We start from the raw sequence: 23,527 nt of genomic DNA, 5'->3' as shown, positions 1-23,527 counted from the left end.
GAGTAAAGCCTTGCAATGGTTGGAGATTTATGCCTCCGCTCATGAACCGCCATGTTGAGCCGTCGTGCCTCCAGATAAAAGCAAAATTGTAAAAGTAGCCAACTTAACATATTTGTGGCATTTTGTTCTTATTTCACAGATTTCCCACTAAGCATTTGGTTATTTAATCACAAGTCTCCCAATAAGCGCTGTCACATTGAGAGTGTGCGCGTTTCCCTCAATATAAAACTGATTTGAAGTTCAAGGGGCGGGTCTAGTCCAGTAAAATTACATTGTAGCAGCTCGCCTACATACTCCAACACAAGAAAAATAGGCGAGGTTCCTTCGCCATTGCTAAAGAAACTTGTGTCCAGTTGCAGTTTACGGCAGCTGGAAACATCTGGAGAGCAGCAGAAGACTATTCCTGACTCCAGCTTGAAATCTGTTAGAAAAATGCTTGGGGTGACAGAAATGACCAACGGGTAAGTACATAACACAAACTGAATACACCGAAATTGTTGATTGATAAAATATATTTTTGAGGACTCACCACTTTCTATGCAGGACTGACAAATGCCGTTCGTTAAGACTGCGTATGTAACGTCCCGTTTGCTTGTCTGGCGGATACTGGTATAGGGCGCAAGGATAAGTAGGTTATTGCCGATTCCATCCTATTGAAATACACTTGCCTAACGATCTGTTAGGAATATGTACAGTTTAGAACTTTTTAGGCCAAACGCAGCTGATCTACTGGATCCTTTATTGCAATGTCATAAATGAATAAGAACAACAAAGCAGTTGAACTACAACAATGAAATGAACACAATGCCAGTGAAAACCTTGTGCGCTGACTAACTATAGGAAGTGCCTTTCATTCTGACCCTTAACTCTTGATCTCTGGCTGCAACCCCACTGACCCCAGTGGGACCCCCTTGACCAGTCTACAGCACACTTGTAGACACCACTGTAGACCTCAAGCAACCGTATGAATGCTGACTCAAACTTACTGATGGAGTAAGTATAGACAGCATTATAATGGAGGAATTGGAGTCTGAGAACTCCACTCAGCTTATTATAACTATTATTAGTGCTCGTCTTGACTTGTACCCCTCAAGATATTTTCCAAATTCCCAAACATCCGTTTCCTGGCATATTAATTACTCCCTACTGCACTCCACCCATATGTGTGTATCTATGTGTTTGTGTGGGTGTGTGTGGGTGTTTGCTCTTAGCGTGTTTGTGCTTCAAGGGTATGTCATTGCTGAGACTACTGCCAGGAAGAAAAACGTTTTTTCCTGTCCTATAGTTCACTAGAATACACTCTGAAGTAAACACGCACACACACACACACACACACACACCAACTGAGATGTTATGTGCTTGCCCAGCACTGGTCATTCTGCCAAGGCAGCAGTGTTTCTTACCCTGCTGTTATGTGTGAATAGCTTCCTGCCTTTCTACAGTGTTTACTATCGCTCTCCCTGTCTCAGGGATAAATGAATGGAGGGAGGGGAACACAGATGAGATTGAATGGTGGAGATTGAGGACAAGAGATATAGGGTTGCCATATTGTCAGAAAAGTTAAAGATGTAACCTTTTACATCTTCAGCTTTTCTGACATCTCCCTCCTGGTAGAACAGGTAGAAGGTTATGAGAGAAGAAATAGAGAGAAAAGGAACTGATGTAAAAAAATAAAAGAAACCTGAGCTGGAAATAAGGGTTTGTGATGAAAGATGGAAAGGCTGTCTATTAGTGAAATGGAGAGAGTGGAATAATGACACAGTGTCATATCGATACAGAGGAAAACATGAAATGAAAGACAGAGACCCTCCCGGACCAGGAATGTCCAGATAAACATATGGCTCTCTCCCTCCCGCAGCCTGACTGGACACTACTGTTACCACAGGATGCATACACACGCACACACAAAGTAGCTCATTCACTGGCTCACAGTAGTTTGTGTGTGTCCATTTGCAAACTCATTATTTTCTTCTAGTATTACACGCCCCCGCACGTCTTCTGGCTTCATCAGCATGTTGGCACAACTCAGGCTTACCTCTATCCTGTCCCCATCTTGTTTAGAGTAACACTGGATGTGACCTGCACCTACAAAGCCTGCTTGAGGTGTCATGAGACTAACACCGAGCTCTACTGTGGTTAGGTTCGAAAGGGTTTGGATGTTGATACACAAAGCAGGAAGCCAAGCTTGATCACGTACAGTATTAGCACTACCTTCTAGTGGTGGTAATGGGTAAAACAACAACATTAGAATGAGTAGCCGTATCGGTAGTTTCCTGTATTCGATGGGCTCTGTGACACAAAAGCTATTTTTTTCTAGTCACTCTCAGAATAAACAAAGCTGGCTCCCCAAGCCATATATGCTTCAGCCTACCATTTAAACTGCATTCTAAACTCGAATTGTCGGGATAATTGCATGTTTTGGGGGGGGGGGTTCTGGATGGAAACCTAGAATGATGGTCTGGCTCACTGGCTCAGAGGTCAGTTGTGGCTTTTGGCTTCAGCAGAAGTAGCTGTGAAGATGAATCATAGTTTAAATGTGACTAGGCTTAACTAGTGGACAGAGCGTGAATCCATGAGTCCTTGTAGGGAGGAATACAAAGTGAAAGTATGGATGCAAACACGGTCACGCAGATATTGTGAGTTGTGGAGAAGAGCTTATTCCGAAGAAGTTATTCTGCAAGGATCACACTCTTCTATCCTTTAACCAGTGAGCATCTGGGCCAATTGATCTAATCTGAGGCTGTAGAGAGGTCGAGAAAATAGGAACAGGATGTGATGCCCCCTCCAGCAGACCCCCACTACTCCCGCCCCCACACACACACACACCCTGCCCCCTTGTGTGTCCCTCCCCATCTAGTCCCCGTGCCATCACAATGGTCCTCGCAGTAGCAGTTAGTGGAGTAGTGAGAGAGCAGTTTGGGCCTGACCTGATGTGCCTTGGCGGGGCTGTGTGTCCTTCAGCCCCCCTACCCTGACACCCTGATGACAGCCTGTGAGTCAACATGGAACCACAAGCAGCCTGTCTGCCAAGCCCAGCGCCACAGGGACAGCACACAGGAAATGATGTGGCCCGAGTGAGATAGAGAGGGACAGACAGAGAGAGCGATAGTAGCTGTAGGGACAGCGGATCAGTGACACCACTTGGAGGACATCAGTTGCAGCGGGAGTAGCCTCGTGCCCGGACAGTACTTCAGGAGCAACAGGCTTACATTGGCCATCCAGGAGAGTTTGGTGAGGCCTGCATCTGTGTTTGTTCACATTACACATACATGCATTTGCTGTTGAGGGCAGATTCGGTTGGTTTCTGCTCTACAGCTCAAATGGTAGCCTTCAGAATGGGGAAGACTGGTCAAGCTGTGTGTTTTAAACACTGCATTCATGATGAGGCTTGGGTATCTGTAATAACTGAAACATTATCTGTCAAATCAGTGCCATTTTGGCAAGTCAGTGTGAAGTGAATTGCAACTTAACAATCTTCCCCGCACACTTTTAAATTGCTTACAGTTTGAGAAACTGTTCTGTAGGTCTGTATATATTGTGGATTATAGCATTATTGTACTAATAATTGTATATAAAGTCAGCATAGGTAAGTATTGCGAACTCAGCTATTTTAACTCTAGTTTGAGAGGATTTAAACCTAGGATTCAAACCGAGGATTCAAACCGAGGATTCAAACCTAAATATCCTACCCATTCCCTTAAAAGCCAGTCTTCCAAAACATGAATGTGCTTCCTGACTACTGGCAGTAGTCAGACAGAGGTGGGTAGACAGACAAGTATTCAATCATTGCATTCAAGCCCATCCAATCATTGCATTTGGTCTGAATGCCATCCAATCATTAGTGCCGGTCAGACCTTAATGATTGGTTGTATTTATTACAGTCCTGCAACGCCCACAGATATCTGATTGATTTCAATTTACTGTTAAACCTTTCGATTTGTTGGTTGCTATCAAGAAGTTTATGTCAGCAAATATGATGAAAAAGTGCTTTACAACAACATTACCGGCGCTGCCTTTAAGTTGGATTGAATCGAATTTTATAGTAACACGTGAAGTTATATAGACTACACGTCATGTATTTATACGTTTGCGGCAGCCTCCGAACGGTTTAGAGATCCAGCAGTTCCTGTGTTGTCCAGAAGGTGGCAGGGTAGGCACATGGTGTGGTAGGCTTCCTCTCACCCGTTACCAGAGAGGTGGGCGATCCCTCCGAGGGGAGGAGGCACGTCTGCTGGCTTGTGTTCTGGCGTGTGTGTGTACCGTTCAAACTTGAACCCGACAACTGTCACTCGGCAAATTCCTACGTTCATTTCAAGCAACAAGCACGTTTATTATCGTTCCCAGCTGTGGGATTCAATTGATCAACATCTGTCTCTCTGATCAGTTGTCATGCACCAGAACATATCCCTCCATCCATCCATTCATCCTTCCCTGGGACTGCAGTGCTCTCTGTTCAAGTGATGTTGGCTGGTAGAAATACTCTCAATCACAGCAGTTTAAATATTATTGTTACCACTTAAGAGCCAGCGCTGCAGTATTTTAAGACATTTTTATTGTGAGCCTGTTGCAGCTAGTCAGTGGTAAAGAGATGTGTCATAGTTGTGCTAATGGGTGTGTGTGTGTGTGTGCGTGTGTGTGTGTGTGTGTGTGTGTGTGTGTGTGTGTGTGTGTGTGTGTGTGTGCGTGCGTGTGTGTGTGTGTCTGTGCAGTTGACTGATAACGACAGTGGTGTAGAATGCTGTGCAGGTTAAGGCAGGCAGAAGATGGTGAAGGCCACAGGGTGTGTACACTCAGCAGAATTCTCCACTTCCACATCTCTGCAGCACATACTTCCCAATTGCACAAGTAAACACACACTCACACACAGACACCTGCTCACGCAAGCACACACGCGTCCCATTCTGTATTAACCAATAATATCCATCTAGAAAGAGGAACATTAATGTTCTGTCAGTCTCACACTCGACCCTGCCTCAGATCTTTCTGAACCCTGAGCGACAGGCAAGTAGACCTCTTTGATAATCTTCCACTGGAGTCCACAGCGATTGGTGACACTCTGTCTAATGATAAACAATGTTGTGATTGCATTCGGTATTATTAAGGAAGTTCCTCTATCACGTCTAGTTCTGCTCTCCCTGTTTGCCTGTGGAAGGAGAGAACGTGTTCTCTCTCTCTCTCTCTCTCTCTCTCTCTCTCTCTCTCTCTCTCTCTCTCTCTCTCTCTCTCTCTCTCTCTCTCTCTCTCTCTCTCTCTCTCTCTCTCTCTCTCTCTCGAGGGGAGTTCTACAGAAGCAACACACGCACGCTGTTGGGGACGTTGACAGAGTTTCTAGAGTATAGCTATTGGTGATGTCGGCAGAGCGTGCGTGCTAGGGCCCGTGTGCGTGGGACTGTGCATGGGCATGCGTGGCTACGACCCTAGAGAGGTGGGTTAATTTATGGTGTGTAGGGTTCTATGGAGGAGCTGAAAGAATGCGCTGTAGGGAGGTGAAGCCCACAGTGTCCACGTGGCTGGGCCAGCTCTGGTCCATGTGATTCATAGGAAATGATTCCTAATATTCCTCAAGTACCACCGACTCAGGTGGTAGCAGAGGTTGTGTTCTGTTTGGAGTGAGGAACTTTGTTGATTTCATCAGGTGACCCGTGGCCAGCTGATAGACGATATCTCCTCGTCTGATGTTGGGCTTTGTGGGTGCAAAGGACAATGACTGTGTTTTGATTGATTCTCGTGAAAGATGCACGTCAGACGTCTCTGTGTGATGATGAAGCAATGGACCGGGTTCTTTGGAACACACACCCCTGCAGACCCAGCCCAGGTCTCTGACACCCTGCTGACGCAAGATACTGGAGGGAGATGAGAGAACTGAGTTACTATCATCAGGGAACAGACACAGCGCTGAACTGATAGTAGAGGAACTTTCCCTCCTACCCCTGCTTCTCCCTCTCTGGCTCTATGTCGGTATCTGTTTGCCACTCTCTCTCTCTATATATATATCTATTTTCTCCTCTGCCCCTGGTCTCTCTCTCTCTTTCACCCTCCTGCTCTCTATCTTTCTCTTTCCCTCTTGTCATTGGGTAAAGAGGGACACTGATATCCTATCAGAAACAGGAGTGTTTCCATGTTGGCTGGCAGGCAGCAGGATGGGGGGGGAGGAAAGAGAGGGGGGTGGGGTGGAAAGGAAACACATGAACATTAAAAGAGAAAGTACACTGCAGCACAATTGGCTTTCTCATTCTTTGGGAAGAAAACCCCCTCTCCCCCTTCTCTCTCTCCTCTCTCTCTCTTTCTCTCGCTCAATCTCTCTCTCTCTCTCTCTCTCTCTCTCTCGCTCTGGGACCTTCCCTCTCTACCTGAGGAGGGGGAGGAATGAGGCGCTGATAGGTGATCAAGAGTTGAGCCACGCCCCCCCCCCCCCCGGTGTATGTGTGCAGGTCAGTCGTCGGGGTGTGTACTCTGGAGGTGTGTGTGTTCCTGACACGAAGAGAGGGAGAGAGGGAGCATGGAATGTGTAGCCAGCTGTTAAGGAGAGAGACAAGACATATCTGCTGAGTGTTGCCCAGGTGTGATATCCTGTCCTGGTCTAGGAGAGAAGAGGACAGTGGGGGTAGACTGTGTTTTTTTTGGTGTCGGTTCAGCTAGCACTGGCACACACACGCATGCTCGTGGGATTACTGTTGCTGCGTCCCCGGCCGGTGGTGGGAAGGGAAGGAAGGAAGTAAAGGAAGGAAGGGAGAGAGAGAGGGAGAGAGAGAGAGAGAGAGAGAGAGAGAGAGGAGGGAAGATGAATGCGCTGAGACTGAAGGAGCTGTCTAACTCAGACCTGTACCGCCGGAGACAGGAGAGACCCGACAGCTATGGGAGCGTGGCGAGAGACAGCCTCAGGTGAGACAAAACCCTCTCCTTCTCCCGTTGTGGTTATCTTTGAGTGTTTTGCTCTCTTTTCTGTTTCTCCCTCTCTCTGGGCCTCTGTTTGACCAGTACGTTGTGCAAACTTGGTGTGCTCTGGTCTGTGTACTGGTCTGGGGGATGGTTACGGAAAGGGTGGGGTCGGGGAGTGGGGTTAATAGTGAAGCAGAAGTTGAGGTGAGGGTGAGGCAGAGGTTTAGCCGGTATATGCAGAGTCATTCGTGAGTCATTGTCCCTCAGTACTGTATTACTCACTCTCTTGTGAGTCTGAATGACTGGACTGTGTAAAGGCCATTTTGTATGTTTCTTCTGAACAGTTTTGATACAATTCTAATATGAAAGAGTCTTTTAAAATCTGATCATCAGAATTATGTGAAGCATTCCTCCTTTCTCACAGACAGGTTTGTGTGAGTGTGTATGTGTGTGTGTGTGGTTGATCCTGCAGTGATTAGAGGGCTGAAATGCGAGGAATGCAGCCTGAGCTCTTTAGAGGTGACCCCAGACAGACACAGTGCTGCAGTACACAGCACAAAAACACACACACACACACTACATCTACGTATACCATTCCCAGGAGGCAGTCACATCCTATAACACACACACACACACACATACACACAAACACACGATGCCCCGAGTGAAATGCAAGCTCAGCAGCTTTGAGCTACAATGTGTGTATTATGTTGTGCTGTTTTGTCCCTGTCCCTGGTTTGTGCTGATGGACGGCCCCTGGTACTTGACTGCCAAGCAGATTCCCACATATCCTCCTGGCCCGAACCAGGAAATGGGACTTTACAATGAGGGCGGGACCAGCAGGCGGAGGGAGATGAAGGGACATGGGGGTGACTGGCAAACGAGACCGAGACCACACTTGTCACGTTGTGCTGATGGATGGATGTGCACTCGAGCCAAACTCATGGCAAAAAATGCATGGTGTTATGTAGCGTGTTTTCCTAAACCACTCCTCAGTTGTCATGGTTCCTGTTGACACAGTGGAGACACATAGAAAGGTTTTGTTTGGTTAGCTTGGTTGGTGTTAGTGTTAGCGCTTGTAACGTCTGCAAGACTAAGCTCTGCTTCCTAGTATTCGCACAAGTATGTAAATAAGAAGCAAAATGTGTATCAGAAAACTCTATAGGTGATAGTGTTGGTAAGTTTTCTCTCTCGGTTCCTCTCCCCCAGGTCTGTGTTAGGTCTGTACTACTGTGTCTCAAGCTGGGCAGAGTTGTGTGTACTCAGAGCTGGTGGGGTCAACACCTCCTCAGGGTTCTCCTAGTAACCCGGGGCATATACCAGACGACTTACCGGTGTGCCGGGTCCAAGGTGGGGTTGAAAAGTGCAAAGCTGCCGCTACTCTGAGGTTGTAAACTGGAATCCACACTCCTGTGGTCTGCCTTTAGGGCTCATTAGATATGCAGGCATTCAGTGAGGGTTTGCGTGGGATTTTATCGGTGTACGGTATATAAAGTTCTTGAGGTGATAGGAAATGTTTACCCACAGGCCGGTAGCACCACCAGGAGTTATATCTGGCTGGTGCAGCAACTGGGATACGGATGCTGTACCTACAGTAGGAGAAGGGCTCAGAGATCTGTGGGTGAATTAGTGGAGGTTATAGCCTGTGGGAGAAGAGCATGCTGGAGGTGAGGTGAGCTGGGAGGGGCCAGGGGAGGAGCCTGGGAGGGTTCTGGGGACATCCAGGTGCCTCACTTCCTCCCGGAGCCATGCAGCCTCAGGGGGGTCATGGTAGCATCCTGCCTCTGGCCCTGACCCAGGTCGGTCCCAGATCTCAGATCTAGCCCAGGTCTAGAGTGTACACTGTTGCCACACAACCCCTATGTACACAACTTGGCTGGTGCTTGAGCAACAAAAGGTCTGCAGTTGGACTATTTCAGCAACAGGAAATGTGCTACCATGGTGATTTGTTCTCCTTTATCGAGACTAAGAGATGACGCTCCTCTGGAAACAGTTTCAGGAAATAGCATTCCAAAAACTTGAATATTGCCATGCATCGCTTACAGATGTTAAGCAATGTTTACGTGCGTGGGTGTATGTGGGTGTGGGTGCCTGCGTGCCAGATCGACTCGCTCCAGGGAGCGTGTCGTGTGTGTCTCTGCGTGTGTGTCTGGATGTGCTTACGCTTGAATGTCTATGGGTGTATTTGTACAGTGCGAGTCGTCTCTGAAGTATTTGTGCACGCGTGTGAGGCTGTGAACCCACCACCCAGAGACAAATATTAAAATGGTTTAGCCATGGACAGAAGAGCTAAGTCCTCCTAAGTCCAAGAGACACTCAGACCTTTAACATGTGTTAGTTTACTTGGCTGGAATGTGAGACAGCCAAACCTTTTTATTGGCTTGAAGACTGCAATCTTTGCAAAAACCCCCAAAGCCCTACAAAGAACCGACTAGGACATCCAAAGATGTTTGCGTTATCTCTATGTGATAGCCTACACGGGTACTGAACTGACACCCTGAAGCCTCACCCGCGGATCAGCATGTTGCTCTCCGTGCCATCTCACATCCCCTGTGTCCAGTTACAAGCTACCTGTGGCTGTGTGTGTCAGTGTGCAGCTTCAGTCTCTAGGTGGCAGTGTTCTGCTGTAGAAGGAGAGTGTCAGTGTTGCTATGGTACACTGTTGCTGCTGAAGAGGCTGCTCTGAAATGTGCTTCTGCCAACCTAGTTAGGTTAGTAGGACACGTAGGTAGGTAGCTAGGTAGTAGGTAGGTAGGTAGGTCGGTCGTTTGGTCAGTCGGTTGGTTGGTCGGTCGGTCGGTAGGCGATAGGTACGTTAGACAGTTGTTGTTGTCATAGAAAATGGCATGCATAAGTACACAGATTGTACCCACAGAACAATGAAGTAGGGTAGGCTCTGACCATTAAGCAAAAAATGATTACATATATGTAAATATAGCCTGACATGTACATAGCCGTGCTACTGGGGTTGAGTCATGGAACAAGGACGACGCGCTGGCCATGTCGTTCGGGTTTGCATCTTGCAGAGGACAGAGAGAGAGAGAGAGAGAGAGAGAGAGAGAGAGAGAGAGAGAGAGAGAGAGAGAGAGGGAGAGAGACAGAGAGAGAGAGAGAGAGAGAGGGTAGAGTGTGTGTGTGGCCCAGATCATGGTCATATTTTTACCTTGTCCAGATCAGGTGTCGCCGTGAAATAAAAGTAGCCCTGGTAGAAATCCTCTACAGCGGTGCTGCGGCCCGTGTTTGTACCTTCAGGCTGCTCATGATGTGTCATGACAGAATTTCTCATGAATACTGGCAAGGGTTACGAAAGGGTTACGAGGGGTATGAAATATACTGCACACAGTAGCTGTGGGTGGACTAAACACATGCACTTTGCATTCTGGCACTTTGTTGCCACCTATAAGAAGAGGAGCGGGGCAAGAGGAGAAATCGCGATTTTCCTGTCCCAGAGCAGCCCTACCTACATATCTCCTACTGCTCCCCGCCTCTGCTTTGTTTTTCTCTCCTTTCTCCTCTCCTTGTCCTCAGAGCAGTAATCAGTCGCCCTGTTTCCTGTTTTGGTCCCGCCCTCCTTCCCATTGTCCTGTCACTCAGCACCAGGTTCCAGGGTGGCTAGAAGCTGGAGCGAGTCTGCCTATCTGTCCGTCCGTCTGTCTGACTGGGTGTCAGGCATTCCTCCGAGGCTCCAGGCTAAGGAGCCGTGGCTAGACACATCGTTGAGGTGTGTCACAGTTCCAAACAATGTTCCAAACAAAACCGCTGCATACAACGGCAGAGAGAGAGAGAGAGAGAGATGGTGGTGGGGGGGGGATCTGCAATGGGAGATCGAGAGTGTAGCTCATTGCTGTTTTGCATAACAAATACAGTACGTCAAAGTGTGACACACACCAGCTGCTTTCAGCGAGGACAAAAAAAGTTGGCTTCTACATTGTAAACACACACACACACGCAGGCACATAGCGGCAGCTGCCAGTTCCAAGTTTGGAGATGAGACTATACTGGGTGTCTATTTGCGGAATGATGGAAGAGTGTCGAGGAGAGGAATGTCACCCGTGGGTCCCTGCATGCTTTAGACCAGAACCTGGCCAGGGAGAGGGGAGGGGGGGGGACACAGGGACCAGACCTGGACACAGGGAGTGGGACACCCCGATCCACAACACCATCCACCTCCTCCGTATGGAAGATTTCACTGACATGATGACAGATGTTAGTGTTTAGTTGGGGTCAACAGAAGAGATAGGACGGGATGTTCTCATCAATAAAAGATGCATTCCCAGCTGCATCTTGTCTAGATTTACGCTCCCGTCCTTTTAATAGAAAGCGAGTGGTCGTTAATTTGAGGAGCTAGTAAGAGTAGTAAGAAGTGCTGAGTTTAGCCACATAAACAGCTATCATTCACTCTGATAGGAGACCCTAGCCACTCGTACGCAGGATGTGTAAATTTGAATGTTGACGTTTTTGGTATACATTTTGAATGACAATAGGGTTAATCTGTGAGATTTCCTGCATTGTGAGTCCGTTCTCTCGTGTTTGGCTTCATATCTCTGGGTTTAGGATTCTTTAACTCCCATGTGCAAAATACTGACTTGCTCAACTTGGACTGGGATCCATGCGTTAAATCTCCTGGATAGCTGAGAGTTCAGCAGCCCTTCTTTACACACACCCACGCACACACACACAAACTCACAAACACACAAACGATGGTCAAGCCCCAGACCCATCGCAATCTAAACATGAATCCTCCTCGAAGCCCAAAGTGTAGCACTCCTCCATGGTGTGTGTGTGTGTGTGTCTATGTGTGTAAGTGTGTGTCCAATGGAATAGTGACCTCTGTCTGATCTGGGCTGGCAACAGGAGGTTGGGCTGTTAGTGAGAGAGTGGACCCCCCCTCCCCCCGCCACAAACAAATCACTAAGACACAGAGGGAGGGGTGAGAAAGAGAAGGCATGAGAAAGGGTGTGAGAGAGGGGGAGAGAGGGCACGCGAGGGGAGGGTGTGCCAGACAGAGGGTGGGGCCGAGTGTGTGTGTGCGTGTGTGTGAGAGAGAGGAAGATCGAGGGTGTGTGTGTGAGAGAAAGAGAGAGCGAGGGTGGGTGGGTGGGAGTAAGTGTGTGCGCGAGAGAGAAAGCGCAGGCTGCCTGCTCCTGCGAGCGGCTCGTCAGTCTGTCCCTGTTGGTGTTGGATCACTGCTCGTTTCAGGACAGGGGCTGGGCGTGCTGGAGATACTGAGCATCTGGGGGAGATAAAGGGCTGAGACATTAGACCGCCGAGCAGCCGTCTCATGGAGGTACAAAGCCGTCCGCTGCCCCCCTCCATCCCGGAGGATGCCGAGGCTCCCGACCTGGCCCCCGCTGAGGTGAACGGGGTGCACGCCGTTCACCATGGCGACGGCGGCGAGGCCGAGGTGCCCGAGTCCAAGTCTCAGAGGAGGCAGAGTGACGTCAAAGTCTACAAAGAGTTCTGCGACTTCTACGCCCGCTTGTGAGTACACGAAGGTTGAGAGTTTAGGATACCAGAGCTTTAGCCGGCTGAGGGTAGTTCACTGACAAGGTGCTGTGTCTGACAAGGTGCCGTACTGGCGTTTGTAGGTCTCAGAGCTTCTTAGATCATCTAAATCCCTGGAAAATATCTGTGTAACTCAGTAATGGTAGTTGATAAGGAAGATCTGGAACACAAACAGTAGCCTTTAAAGAAATGTCTGTACTACAAACAACTTGTTGATTGGTACTTTCTACGTTGATGTACATTTCCCAATGTGAAGAATTGAGATTTTAAGCTTGGTAAGCTTTCTGCGGTACATATATACACACCTAGCTATCTTGCTTCCGTGTTAGCTAGTAGCTATTCCCTAGTGAGAAAGTCTCAGACGGCTATTTTAGTGTTGGGGGGAGTTTGTTATCCAAAGTGAAATATGCCAGCAGGCAGCTGGCATTTGAGGTATGTGTGTGAGAGAGACAGGAAGGACCCAGGAGCTCAGGAGGACAGGCTAAATATAAGGCTGATAGACTTTGAGGTTTGGCTGAATAATTAGGTAGCGAGTGTTCATCCCCCATTAGGTCCGTCACCATGCTCACATGTGATCATCAGTGAATGAACGGAGTGACAAAACGCTCTGTCACTCCGTGACTCCAAGTTGCAACTGTTCTCTGAACATTTCAATGATACCCCATCCAGATTAGTGGAGAGGAGAGGAGAGGAGAGGAGGGGGGAGGGGACAAGATGGGGAGAGGAGAGGAGAGGAGGGGGGAGGGGAGGGGACAAGATGGGGAGAGGAGAGGAGGAGAGGAGAGGAGGAGAGGAGAGGAGGGGGGAGGGGAGGGGACAAGATGGGGAGAGGAGAGGAGGAGAGGAGAGGAGGGGGGAGGGGAGGGGACAAGATGGGGAGAGGAGAGGATAGGAGAGGAGGGGGGAGGGGACAAGATGGGGAGAGGAGAGGAGAGGAGGAGAGGGATGTTTCCACTCAGACATATGCTGACAGCCTGGATGGTTAGGGATCTTCATAGTCAGTAGCAGAATAGAGGACCCATCTCAGTGTGGATGGACAGTATCAGGTCAGAAGTTCACAACCCTGACCCGTCATTAGCCCACCTTCACTTACCAAACTCCCATCCTCTCTCTCTCTCTTTCTCTCTTTCTTTCACTGGCAATGTTTCTGCCATATTATTGTCTCCATCCGTTTCGCAGCTCCTTATCAGTTTCCTTTTCGGGGGGGGGGGGGGGGGGGGTTGGGGGGGGGTACAGAGGCACTGGGGCTGGAAATGCCTAAGGGACGTGTCACTTCCTCTCAGAGTTCTTTGCGGCGGAGCATGGCCAGTCGATGTGTGTGATGTCAGGCCAGGTTCTGCATTCACCAACCACCCTTACCGCGGAGTCTGACAGGCTATTAATAGGCTCTGGCTGTTCGGGGTACGGCAGATGAGAGCTCTGCATTGATCCCATGTCTGCTGTGACAATGAGTTGGTTTTCTGGATCAGGTTACAAGGCCTGAGTATGTTGTGTATTACTGGATGGTTGGGTCACGGGGGTTACTGTAGCTCAGTGGTGAGGAGCTGGAGAGTACTTGGTTCCTGTGTAGTGTGCGGGATGTCGGTGAGAGAGTGTAGGGAGAAAGACAAATGCACTGTAGCTAATATTCCCTCCCATGGTGATGCAGGGGAGTTGCTATGGGCTGAATGGGATCTCTCTTTTGCAGGCCTTACATGGTCTGCTCGTGTGTGGGTCCGTGTCCAGGGTTGTGCCCAGACACACTGTGGAATCCTGACCTTTTAAACAAAGCAGACAGAAAACTCCCCAGCCCTCCTCTCTTACTCCCGCCCCCTCCCTCCTGGACCAGGGCCTCCCCTCAATAATGGAGATGGTCTTGTGGAGGACAACATGACTAGGAGGACCAAGACCGGATGACTTACAGTTGTTAGAACACTTCCATGAGAGTCACACTGGTACTGCACTATGTCTGGTCGTATAAGCTTAGTATGTGTTGACGTATTGTAGAGGCAGTATTCTGTTCTGCAGTCATCCTAGTCCATAGTTGGGAGGTTGGGTGTCACTCCAACAGCCCGTCTTTGTCGAGCTCTAAAACTTATTTGGACTCTGGAGAGTGAGACATGCCCTTATTTGAACTCCCTTCTTTTCTGCCGTCGTCTTTGCACTCGCTCGTCTGCAAACAGTCTTTCATCCTCACACAGTCGTCCTTTCAGCGCAGGTTTATCGGAAAGTTCCTGGACCTGCTGTTCCGTGGCAGTTTTCTGATGTGCACACAGACACGCACACACGCCTACAACTTGTCTTTCAGCTTTCCACAGAGAAACATATGCAGCGTACATGGATGGATGCTACGCCATATGTCTTTGAAAGCAACACCAGAACCCAGATTGCCATGCAGTCACTGTTCTGCCCTATACTCTGATCAACGGCTCCAGACTCACTGGGCAGGTGACTGTGGGAACAGGCCAGAGGATCAACTCAAATAAATCCACTGATGTGTGTGTGTGTGAGTGTTTGTTATTATCAGTTCTCCTTACTCCTAAACCACACCCTTGTCTCACCGCCCTGTAAACGGAGCTCAGCTGCTGTTATGACAGAGAGAAAACATTCTGTGCACAATCAGTGATCTTCAGCACTGGCGGGTTCGATACATCTTGCCAATACAAATACACACTGGTTTAGCTGTTTCTCTATCGTATGACCCGTTCTTTAACCTGTGGTGGGAAACCATTCTAATAATAATCCCTCTCCTCTCATCTCCTCTTGTGCCTCTCCTTTCCGCTCTGTAGCAACATGGCTAACGCCCTGGCCAACGCCATCTGTGAACGCTGCAAGAGTGGCTTCGCCCCTGCAGAGAAGATCGTCAACAGCAACGGGGAGCTGTACCACGAGCAGTGCTTCGTCTGCGCCCAGTGCTTCCAGCAGTTCCCAGAGGGACTCTTCTATGAGGTAACATAGAACATGAGGTTTCCTGACAGTGCCGTTTGGAGTTTAATGTTTTCGTAGTCCATTAGAGGCCTATCTTGGGAGTTAGTACCCCAGTATCTGTCTGATCCATGCACAGGAGAAGCCTGGACACTATAGGAGATAAAAGGCCGGTTACATCTAAGATCAAAGTCATCACACACTGACACACACACACAGATACTGTACACACACACATATACCGTACACACACACAGATACTGTACACACGCACAGATACTGTAGACACACACATTTCAGGGGGAACTCTGGCATAGCGTATGTGTTTGTAGGGGTAAATGATATGGCACATCCATTTAGTATCCCAAGCACATTTCCAAGATGAAAACTATATCAATGTTTTTCATTTTACACTGTGTAAAACCGATATTTCATTTCAAACATATTTTAGTTTTTGTGATGTTAAGGTTAAAACAGTAATATATACTCCTTTAAATGTTTAAAGTTTTTGGTTAACTTTTACCAAACAGTTATGTGATGAACATTGCTAAATAAACCAAAACTTTAAGTGTTTGCAATGCATTTACAAATGTAAAAGTACTACTTAATATAAAACTAGTACTATCTATAAAATGCAATTTAATTAACACAACATGTCACGAAGAAAGCCTAAAAGATTAGATGTAGCTTTGCTCTAGAAATTGGAAATAAATTACGAAGTGTAAGAAATTGCTGATAAAAAGGCAATTTGGGAGGGGGAGAGGCATTGCTCTCATGTGGCGCTCTTCCAACGAACACATCCACAACCTGCTCCACCTACTCAATGGAAAGCTCTACGGAATCTCACTTTCACCTGAGATGGCCCAAAGCAGTAGTTTTAGATGGATGTGAAAGCAAAGAACACCAGCGTAATAGCACTGTGAATGTGAAAAGGGTTAAGATGTTACATAATCACAATAGAAAAAAATAACAACTGTTTACACCAAATTACATTATTTGTGTAAGAAGTCATATTATTCATAAATATTTCAGTGTTAAGGGTGAAAATGTGTTCAAATCTATCTTGCAATGTATACACTCATGAACGTAAAATCATTGTAATTAGCATTTATTTTTATTTTTTATTTAACCTGCTCTAATCTCTTCTTCTGAAGTTTGAGGGTAGGAAGTACTGCGAGCATGATTTCCAGATGCTGTTTGCTCCCTGCTGCCACCAGTGTGGTAAGTTTAGGAACTGCACCAACACTGTTGAAAAGTCCCACCCATGGTGAAGGTCATGTTTGTAAAATGTACAATATTTGACCTGCATTTCCTCCCCATCCTCCAACCCCCCCCCCCCCCCCTATCCCACTCACTACTGCTCCACCTCCCTATCCCATTCCTCTTCTTCCCCATCTGCTTCTCCTGTTCTCCCCAGGTGAGTTCATCATCGGCCGTGTCATCAAAGCTATGAACAACAGCTGGCACCCAGACTGTTTCTGCTGTGACCTGTGCCAGGCTGTCCTGGCTGATGTGGGCTTTGTCAAGAACGCTGGCAGGTCTGTTCACACTGGGGTCAGATTACAATCTGTCCAAATCTTGATTAGGCCAGACCTTTCCTAGACCAGTCAGCACGATCATTGCCCAGACTGCTTAAGTGACTCAATACAGATGAGTCACTTTAATCCCTTCAGTTGTATGCTGCACCTACATAATAATCAGCATAATCCTGTTATTATTATATTTGTCCAAATTGCCACCGATATCAGGGACCACCGCTGATATCTCTCTATGTACTTGCACCCTCTTTTCCTTCCTTCCTTCCTTCCATCCCTCCTTCCATCTCCTCATTCCTTTCCTCCTTAGACACCTGTGTCGCCCGTGTCATAACCGCGAGAAGGCGCGTGGTTTGGGCAAATACGTCTGCCAGAAGTGCCACGCCATCATCGAGGAGCAGCCCCTGCTGTTCAAGAATGACCCCTACCATCCTGACCACTTCAACTGCAACAACTGCGGGTACGCTTGCAAATCTATACTCAACCACGTCTACACAGCAAGCATCAAAGTCAGTATGACATCTCTCCACTCCCAGTCCCAACACAATGTCTGGAAGACAATAGAGAGGCTAAATCATGTAATGCTGTACAGGGATCTGATCAGGGAGCGGCTAGGCAGGGTGTGTGTTTTCTGTAGCCGGGCAAGGCTTGTCCAGGTTCACTGGTGTTACACAGCTCAGGTCAACATGACAACACAGGAAGAGATGGTAGAAAGCCACTGGATTTTGATGAATGAACACACAATAATAATGAAGATTCACGTTTATCATTTGCAATGCCATCTCATACATCAAGCCTAATGTGGTAGTATGGAGAGGTAGTGTAAACGGGTCACAGTAGAAACATTAGTTAGAACCTAGGTCCTCTTGTTTTTGTGACTCTCAGTGTGAAGTTAATGTGATGAATGTTTGAACTTGGAACTTGCCACAAGAACTTGCCACAGGCGTCACATTCTCCACTGTGCGTGTGTGGGTGTGGGTGTGTTTGTGTGTGTGTGTGTGTGTGTGTGTGCATGCTGTGTGTGAAAAAAATCCCCTAATAAGGCAGAATGCACACAGACCAGGAAGCAGGGAAGCAGGGAAGCAGGGAGAGCGGGTGCACACTGCTGGCAGGATGCTAAATTAAACAATTCTACCCAGCATCTCACACACACACACACACACACACTTAGCAATGAGTCACCCTTGCTAACATACTTCATATCACAGAGGTGTGGTCGGCATTCTTTGGTCTCAGCCAACAGGTCCCGTCCCAAATTCCATGATATCTTATCCGATTGTGTCTAAGATAAATGGTTCCCATTTCCCAACTGTTCTGTTCCATACTTCTGCCACATCAGCATCTGCTTTAGATTCTGCTAGTCCCCATGTCTTAATGAATTGTGATTGTGTGTCGTAAGGTTTGTCCGTTCTCTGTTTCCATCCCTGTAGCAAGGAGCTTACAGCGGATGCCAGGGAGCTGAAGGGAGAGCTCTACTGCCTACCCTGTCACGACAAGATGGGCGTGCCCATCTGTGGGGCCTGCCGGAGACCCATTGAAGGCCGTGTGGTCAACGCCATGGGCAAGCAATGGCACGTGGAGGTATGACACCCGCACCACGGTCACATGGCGACCGATGTTCTGAAATAGCGTTCTTAACCTTGTGACCATTGAGTCATGTTTTATTGCCATCGTCGTTGTTTTATCTCCTCTCATGTCTGTCTGCGATCCCCCGTTCTGTTGTTTCCGATGCCTTCATACCTGCGGCCCTGTTCAGTGGTCTTATCCCAGAATCGTGGACGTCCTCTGCTGTTTCTACACACTTGCTATTGTCCTCTTTCCTCTCAGCGTCCTTTGTTACCTTGTCCCTCCTCTTCTCTCCTTTCCTTCTGTCGTTCCCCTGGCGTCAGCACCACGTGTGCGCTGTGTGTGAGCGTCCCTTTCAGGGCCACCCCTATTACGAGCGCGGGGGGCACGCCTACTGTGAGAGGCACTTTGATATGGTGAGGGGTTAGTTAGGGTTAGGTTAACTCCTCCCTGACTGCTGCCTTTTGCCTGGTCTGCTCTGTCCTGCTCTGTAACTGCTTCCCCCTGCTGGACGTAACTGGTATATACCCATCGCTCACAGACACGCGGGACCTCTGATTACACTGCACCAACATGCTCGATGGCTCAGCTTGAAGTTCTTTCAGGCACGGTCAGTGATAAGTGTGTGTCAAATAAATCTGGAGACCGATATAGAAAAATCTCCATTTGCTAGGTTGTTCCAACTGTCATTCAATGGGTTACAACGTCCACCAGGGGGCACTCTGTCCCGCTGCTGCCATCTAATCCCAGACCTAGTTGGCCTTTCCTGGCCTTGGGCATAGCCTCAGTCTGAACTAGGTTTGGCCTGGGTCTGGACTACTTCATGAGCCTGACCCATGCATCTGGACTAACCGGTTGTGCTGGGCTTGGTGGTGGGTGTGTTTGCAGCATTTTGTGTGTGCTAAGTGTGAGAAACCCTTCCTTGGACACCGCCACTACGAACGCAAGGGGCTGGCCTACTGTGAGACCCACTACAACCAGGTAACACTCACTCACTGAGACCCCAATGCCACACAGGTAACGTAACACATCAGTGTTGTTTTGGATGGCCTTGTTTGCTTCGTCGTTGAATTGAAAAGAAAGAAAGAATGCATCTCAAGATGGTCCTGATATGAAAATCTTACCAAACGATTTAATCATGAATTGCATTCTAGACTGTGCATGGCTTCAGCACTTTAGCAAGCATTGATACCTTCACAAGTGTAGCAAAAAGAAACTTTCTGACAGACTCTTTCTCTCTCTCTCTACATTCATCTCCTTCAGCTATTTGGAGATGTCTGCTACCACTGCAACCGAGTCATTGAAGGCGATGGTAAGATTTTGATCAATCAAAGTGTAATACAGTTATTGAAGGAATGTTTCAAATTTGGAGTTAGACTGAGTGTGTTGATGGTGTGTTTCAGTGGTTTCAGCCCTGAATAAGGCCTGGTGTGTCAACTGTTTTGCCTGCTCCACCTGCAACACCAAACTGACCCTCAAGTAAGTGCCGGTCCACAAACCCAGTATGATACAAAGCCTGAGTCCTGTGTTGCCTCACACTCGGTTGTAAAAGAGCGTCTGCTAAATGACTAAAATGTAATTGATTTATGAAGATATAGCTAAGAAGCAAAACGATAAGTTCTGAATTAGGGCTCCAGTTAAAATAGAGTTGGCCTTCTCCTATTCTGTCTGTCATCCACCCTCTCTCTTCTGTATATTTTCTTACAGCAACAACTGCTTTTCTACCCTGTCTGTGACCTGTTCTGGATCTCAGACTTCTAATATTCCTGTTGTCCAATTCACTGTCCCTGTCTTTTATACTTTCTCGTTCTTCGTGTACCATTCTTCTCTCCTCTCCACATCCCTTCCTTCTCCTTTTCTCTCCTCTCCTTTTCTCTCTCCTCTCCTTTCCTTTCCTCTCCTCTCCCACTTCTCTCTACTGCTCTCCTGTCTTCTGCCTTCCCTGGCACCTGTCCCTGTCAGGGATAAGTTTGTGGAGGTGGATCTGAAGCCAGTTTGTAAACACTGCTATGAGCACATGCCAGATGACATGAAACGCCGGCTGGCCAAACGTGAGCGCGACTCCAAAGACAAGAAGAAGAAAATGGCCATGTGTCTGTAACCTTCTATCCTTCTTTCCTTCTTACTTCCACGCTCCATTCTTTGGTTAGTCTCCATCTTCTTCCACTTCTTTTCCCCCTGTATTGTGCAGCCTTTCTCACAGTTTTGTATCTATAAATGGTTCTCTGCTTGATACATTTTAAGATCTGCCTATACTCTGTCATCTAATGTTTTTACATATGAAATACATTGATGTTGGTTACTTTCTCAAATATCTTTTGATTTGTCAAATCATATTCACTATTATTGTACTTTCTTAGTTGTAGTACCAGCACACATGGTGGAAGTACAGTCTAACAACAGACCATAATAAACACCATACTTAGAACAGGTTCAAGGAGTTACAGTAAGCTGCTCTGGCAACAGGCCTGGAATTTCCCACCCTAGTGTTGACCACATTAAAGACCTCCATCAAAAATACCAAGCTGTACACAACTATTTCTCGGCAGTCACACCAAAAGCTTAACTCACTACAGCGACTTCTAATCCGGAAGTCCTTAGTTTCACGATTGGAGAGGGATGTTCTGTAGTGGCTGGTGTGTATTTCTAAAGATCAGTCACAGAATAAAGGGGAGGCCTTGTTCCCTTAGCTCTGTGTACTATAGGTAAATCCCTAATCACTTCCTGTCGTTGAGTCTGGTTGTGTGATCTCCAGGGGCCCCAGTGGGTCTCCCACGTGCCCAGTCTGCTGATCCCATGGAGGGAATAAGCTGCCCTATGAAAGGGACTGTCTGCTGGACTAGGGATGGCGGGAATGTAATTAGCTGTACGCCTTCTAAAACACATACAGACAGATTTCATGCTGTTCAGTGGTTCACCAAACAAGTTCACATGCACAGTGCGCACCTGTTATGCGGTTTAGTGTTTCTTGCCAAGACACAGGAACGACCATTTAAGGTGGTTTGCTCAACCTGGCTGAGAAAATAGATTGGAAATCTGTAAAGGTTATATTGTTTCTCTCTTCCACAGGAACAAGTTTGTGGAGTTTGACATGAAGCCGGTGTGTAAGAAGTGCTATGAGAAGTTCCCCCTGGAGCTTAAGAAGAGACTGAAGAAGCTCTCCGAGACTGTCGGCCGAAAGTAAACTGGCCGATGTACATGCAGACAGAGGGCCAAACCTCTGCCTTGCATAATACCATATTAGAAAGGAGGAAAGTGACAACATGTGCAAGACTTGTGAGGCATTCGTGATGGTTGCGTCTTAGGTTATGGTCAGGTTTGATGGTAGACAAATTCAATTGATTTGGTTCATTTGTTCTTTTAATCGTGGTCTCATAGTGATGACCAGCTCATGGGCCTTACGCAGAAAGACAGACAGACACAGACAGAGTTGTGTCCATATTAACCAGCCTTAGCTCAGTGCCTGCATCTTAATATAGCCTCAAGATGCCTATGTTATTTCTTTTTTATTTCTCTTAACTTATCCTTTTCCTTTTTATAAAATCATGCACACAGGCCACTGGCTCTGTGGATTTTCATCAATAAAGAAGTGTATTATGAAAGTGTTGAGATAAGAAACAAGCCTAAATGCAAGGTTAGTCTGTCAGCCAACGTGAATTGTTGTGCAAAATAAAGACTACTGCCTTACTGTTGGTGTTGGTGATAATATGTTTGTTTTTTTTGCAGTACTGTACATATATATATAGATTAATATAGCAAATATCAGTACCAAAAACGGAGAAAGACAAGCCTCCATCCCGGCACCTCAGGTCATAAGATGGTGTAAAGTACAAATACTGACTGTTGTGTATTACTTGTATCACAGTATTACATGATATTACCTGCAGGCCTTTTCTGTTCACCTTTGTTATGAATTTGCATGTCATTGTATGTCAGTTTGCATGTCATTGTATTCAACATTACATTCACGCTTTAAAGCTACAGTTTATGTATCCTATAAGATTTATACACAGTCACCAATGGCCTTCACGTGTATGGGTCCAACAATGCCATTAATAAGTAGCCTAACACACTCTTATGGCACAATAAATCGAGCCAGTTGTCTGGCAATTATTTGGAAATGTGTAATCCTTTGTTCTTTGCATCACTGTATGTGTTTGAGATGGAAAATAAATATTGTGGAAACAAACAGGGACACATGTCGATGTTGTAATGAATTGGATTAAACCGGATGTGTGACTAATGATGTGGGAATCTGTTTTTTTATGTTGTTTATTAGGCTATATAATCCCCCCAAACCATATCCTCTTAAGAAGGTTGCTGACTTCCGACAAGGTTTAGATCCACTTATGAAGAAAGCTTCTCAGTTGAAATACTGCTTTTTCTTCTTTCTTTTTTGGCCTTAACTGATACATTCCACAGTTAATTGTTTAATGGGGACGTAAGAACATTGAGCTCTCCTGTTATGCGTCTTTAACATTCAAATTCCTTTTATCAAATAAATCATTTCAATTGTAATTTATGAAAATAATATTTCTTTATATTATGTTGTGAACTTTTATTCTGGCATATGAAAAGTGTCAGTGTTAAAAGTAAAAGAGAATAAAAGTGTTCGCATATTCTGTGAATAAAAGAGCTTGTAGCAAAGCCAGTAAACCTACGTGGATATTATGCTCCAACCTTACATTTGAGAAGGTCATCATGTTACTTCTTGTTAAGAAAATACGTCCGTAAATCAAAGATACAGAATTATTTGATCTGTGGTAAAAACGTATTTTCACGTCACTTGAGAACGTCACTTGATTTTGAACAAGGGGTGACCAGTCAAGTGACGGGACACGCAAACACGGGCGGAGTATGGAGCTAAATCAGGGCCAAATGTTTTGTTAATTCGAAAAAAAAATCTATAGTTGAAAAACTAAAGCTTGACATTGAAAATGTAAATATGGTTTTTCGAATTTAGAGATTTAGAGCCAAAGCGGAGCGGAATCGCAAATAAATCTCTAGGCCTACTGTAAAACGGTATAGGCAAAGAGAATGGCGATGGAAGAAGCGGGATAATCTGTTTATCAGATGTGATCAAGCTAAAATCGATGTTCTTTATGTTTATAGTTATGAGAGGAACGCAATCAGTAAAC

At 46.7% G+C, this 23,527-nt stretch overlaps 1 protein-coding gene across 5 annotated transcripts; it reads left to right on the top strand.

Moving 5' to 3' along the window:
- The first annotated feature begins 327 nt into the window (after window positions 1-327).
- Window positions 328-22,632, top strand: LOC136959507 (LIM and senescent cell antigen-like-containing domain protein 1). Of its 5 annotated transcripts, none has more exons than XM_067253896.1 (11): window positions 328-461; window positions 15,153-15,312; window positions 16,443-16,509; window positions 16,706-16,826; window positions 17,134-17,283; window positions 18,254-18,404; window positions 18,713-18,805; window positions 19,653-19,701; window positions 19,793-19,868; window positions 20,352-20,534; window positions 21,459-21,565. In XM_067253896.1, exons 1-10 carry the CDS (start codon window positions 433-435, stop codon window positions 20,488-20,490), a joined length of 1,035 nt encoding a protein of 344 aa, XP_067109997.1. In that variant the 5' UTR covers window positions 328-432; the 3' UTR covers window positions 20,491-20,534; window positions 21,459-21,565. The 5 variants fall into 5 exon arrangements, with proteins under 5 accessions (XP_067109997.1, XP_067109989.1, XP_067109973.1 ...); XM_067253872.1 differs by lacking the exons at window positions 328-461; window positions 18,713-18,805 and adding exons at window positions 12,033-12,360; window positions 19,278-19,370 and having other exon boundaries at window positions 21,459-22,632; XM_067253864.1 differs by lacking the exon at window positions 328-461 and adding an exon at window positions 12,033-12,360.
- Window positions 22,633-23,527: the final 895 nt, after the last annotated feature.

Source organism: Osmerus mordax, chromosome 2, assembly GCF_038355195.1.
Source record: "Osmerus mordax isolate fOsmMor3 chromosome 2, fOsmMor3.pri, whole genome shotgun sequence".
NCBI classification, from domain to species: Eukaryota; Metazoa; Chordata; class Actinopteri; order Osmeriformes; family Osmeridae; genus Osmerus; species Osmerus mordax.
This window is presented reverse-complemented; position numbering and strand designations above follow the sequence as displayed.

What these genes read in the sequence shown, in the direction of transcription:
- LOC136959507 (XM_067253872.1), top strand. Translation starts at nt 12,161, where the DNA reads ATGGAGGTACAAAGCCGTCCGCTGCCCCCCTCCATCCCGGAGGATGCC. An exon ending in GTGAGACCCACTACAACCAG is followed by an intron (nt 19,371 to 19,652) that starts GTAACACTCACT and finishes CATCTCCTTCAG; the next exon opens with CTATTTGGAGATGTCTGCTA. An exon ending in CCGAGTCATTGAAGGCGATG is followed by an intron (nt 19,702 to 19,792) that starts GTAAGATTTTGA and finishes GGTGTGTTTCAG; the next exon opens with TGGTTTCAGCCCTGAATAAG.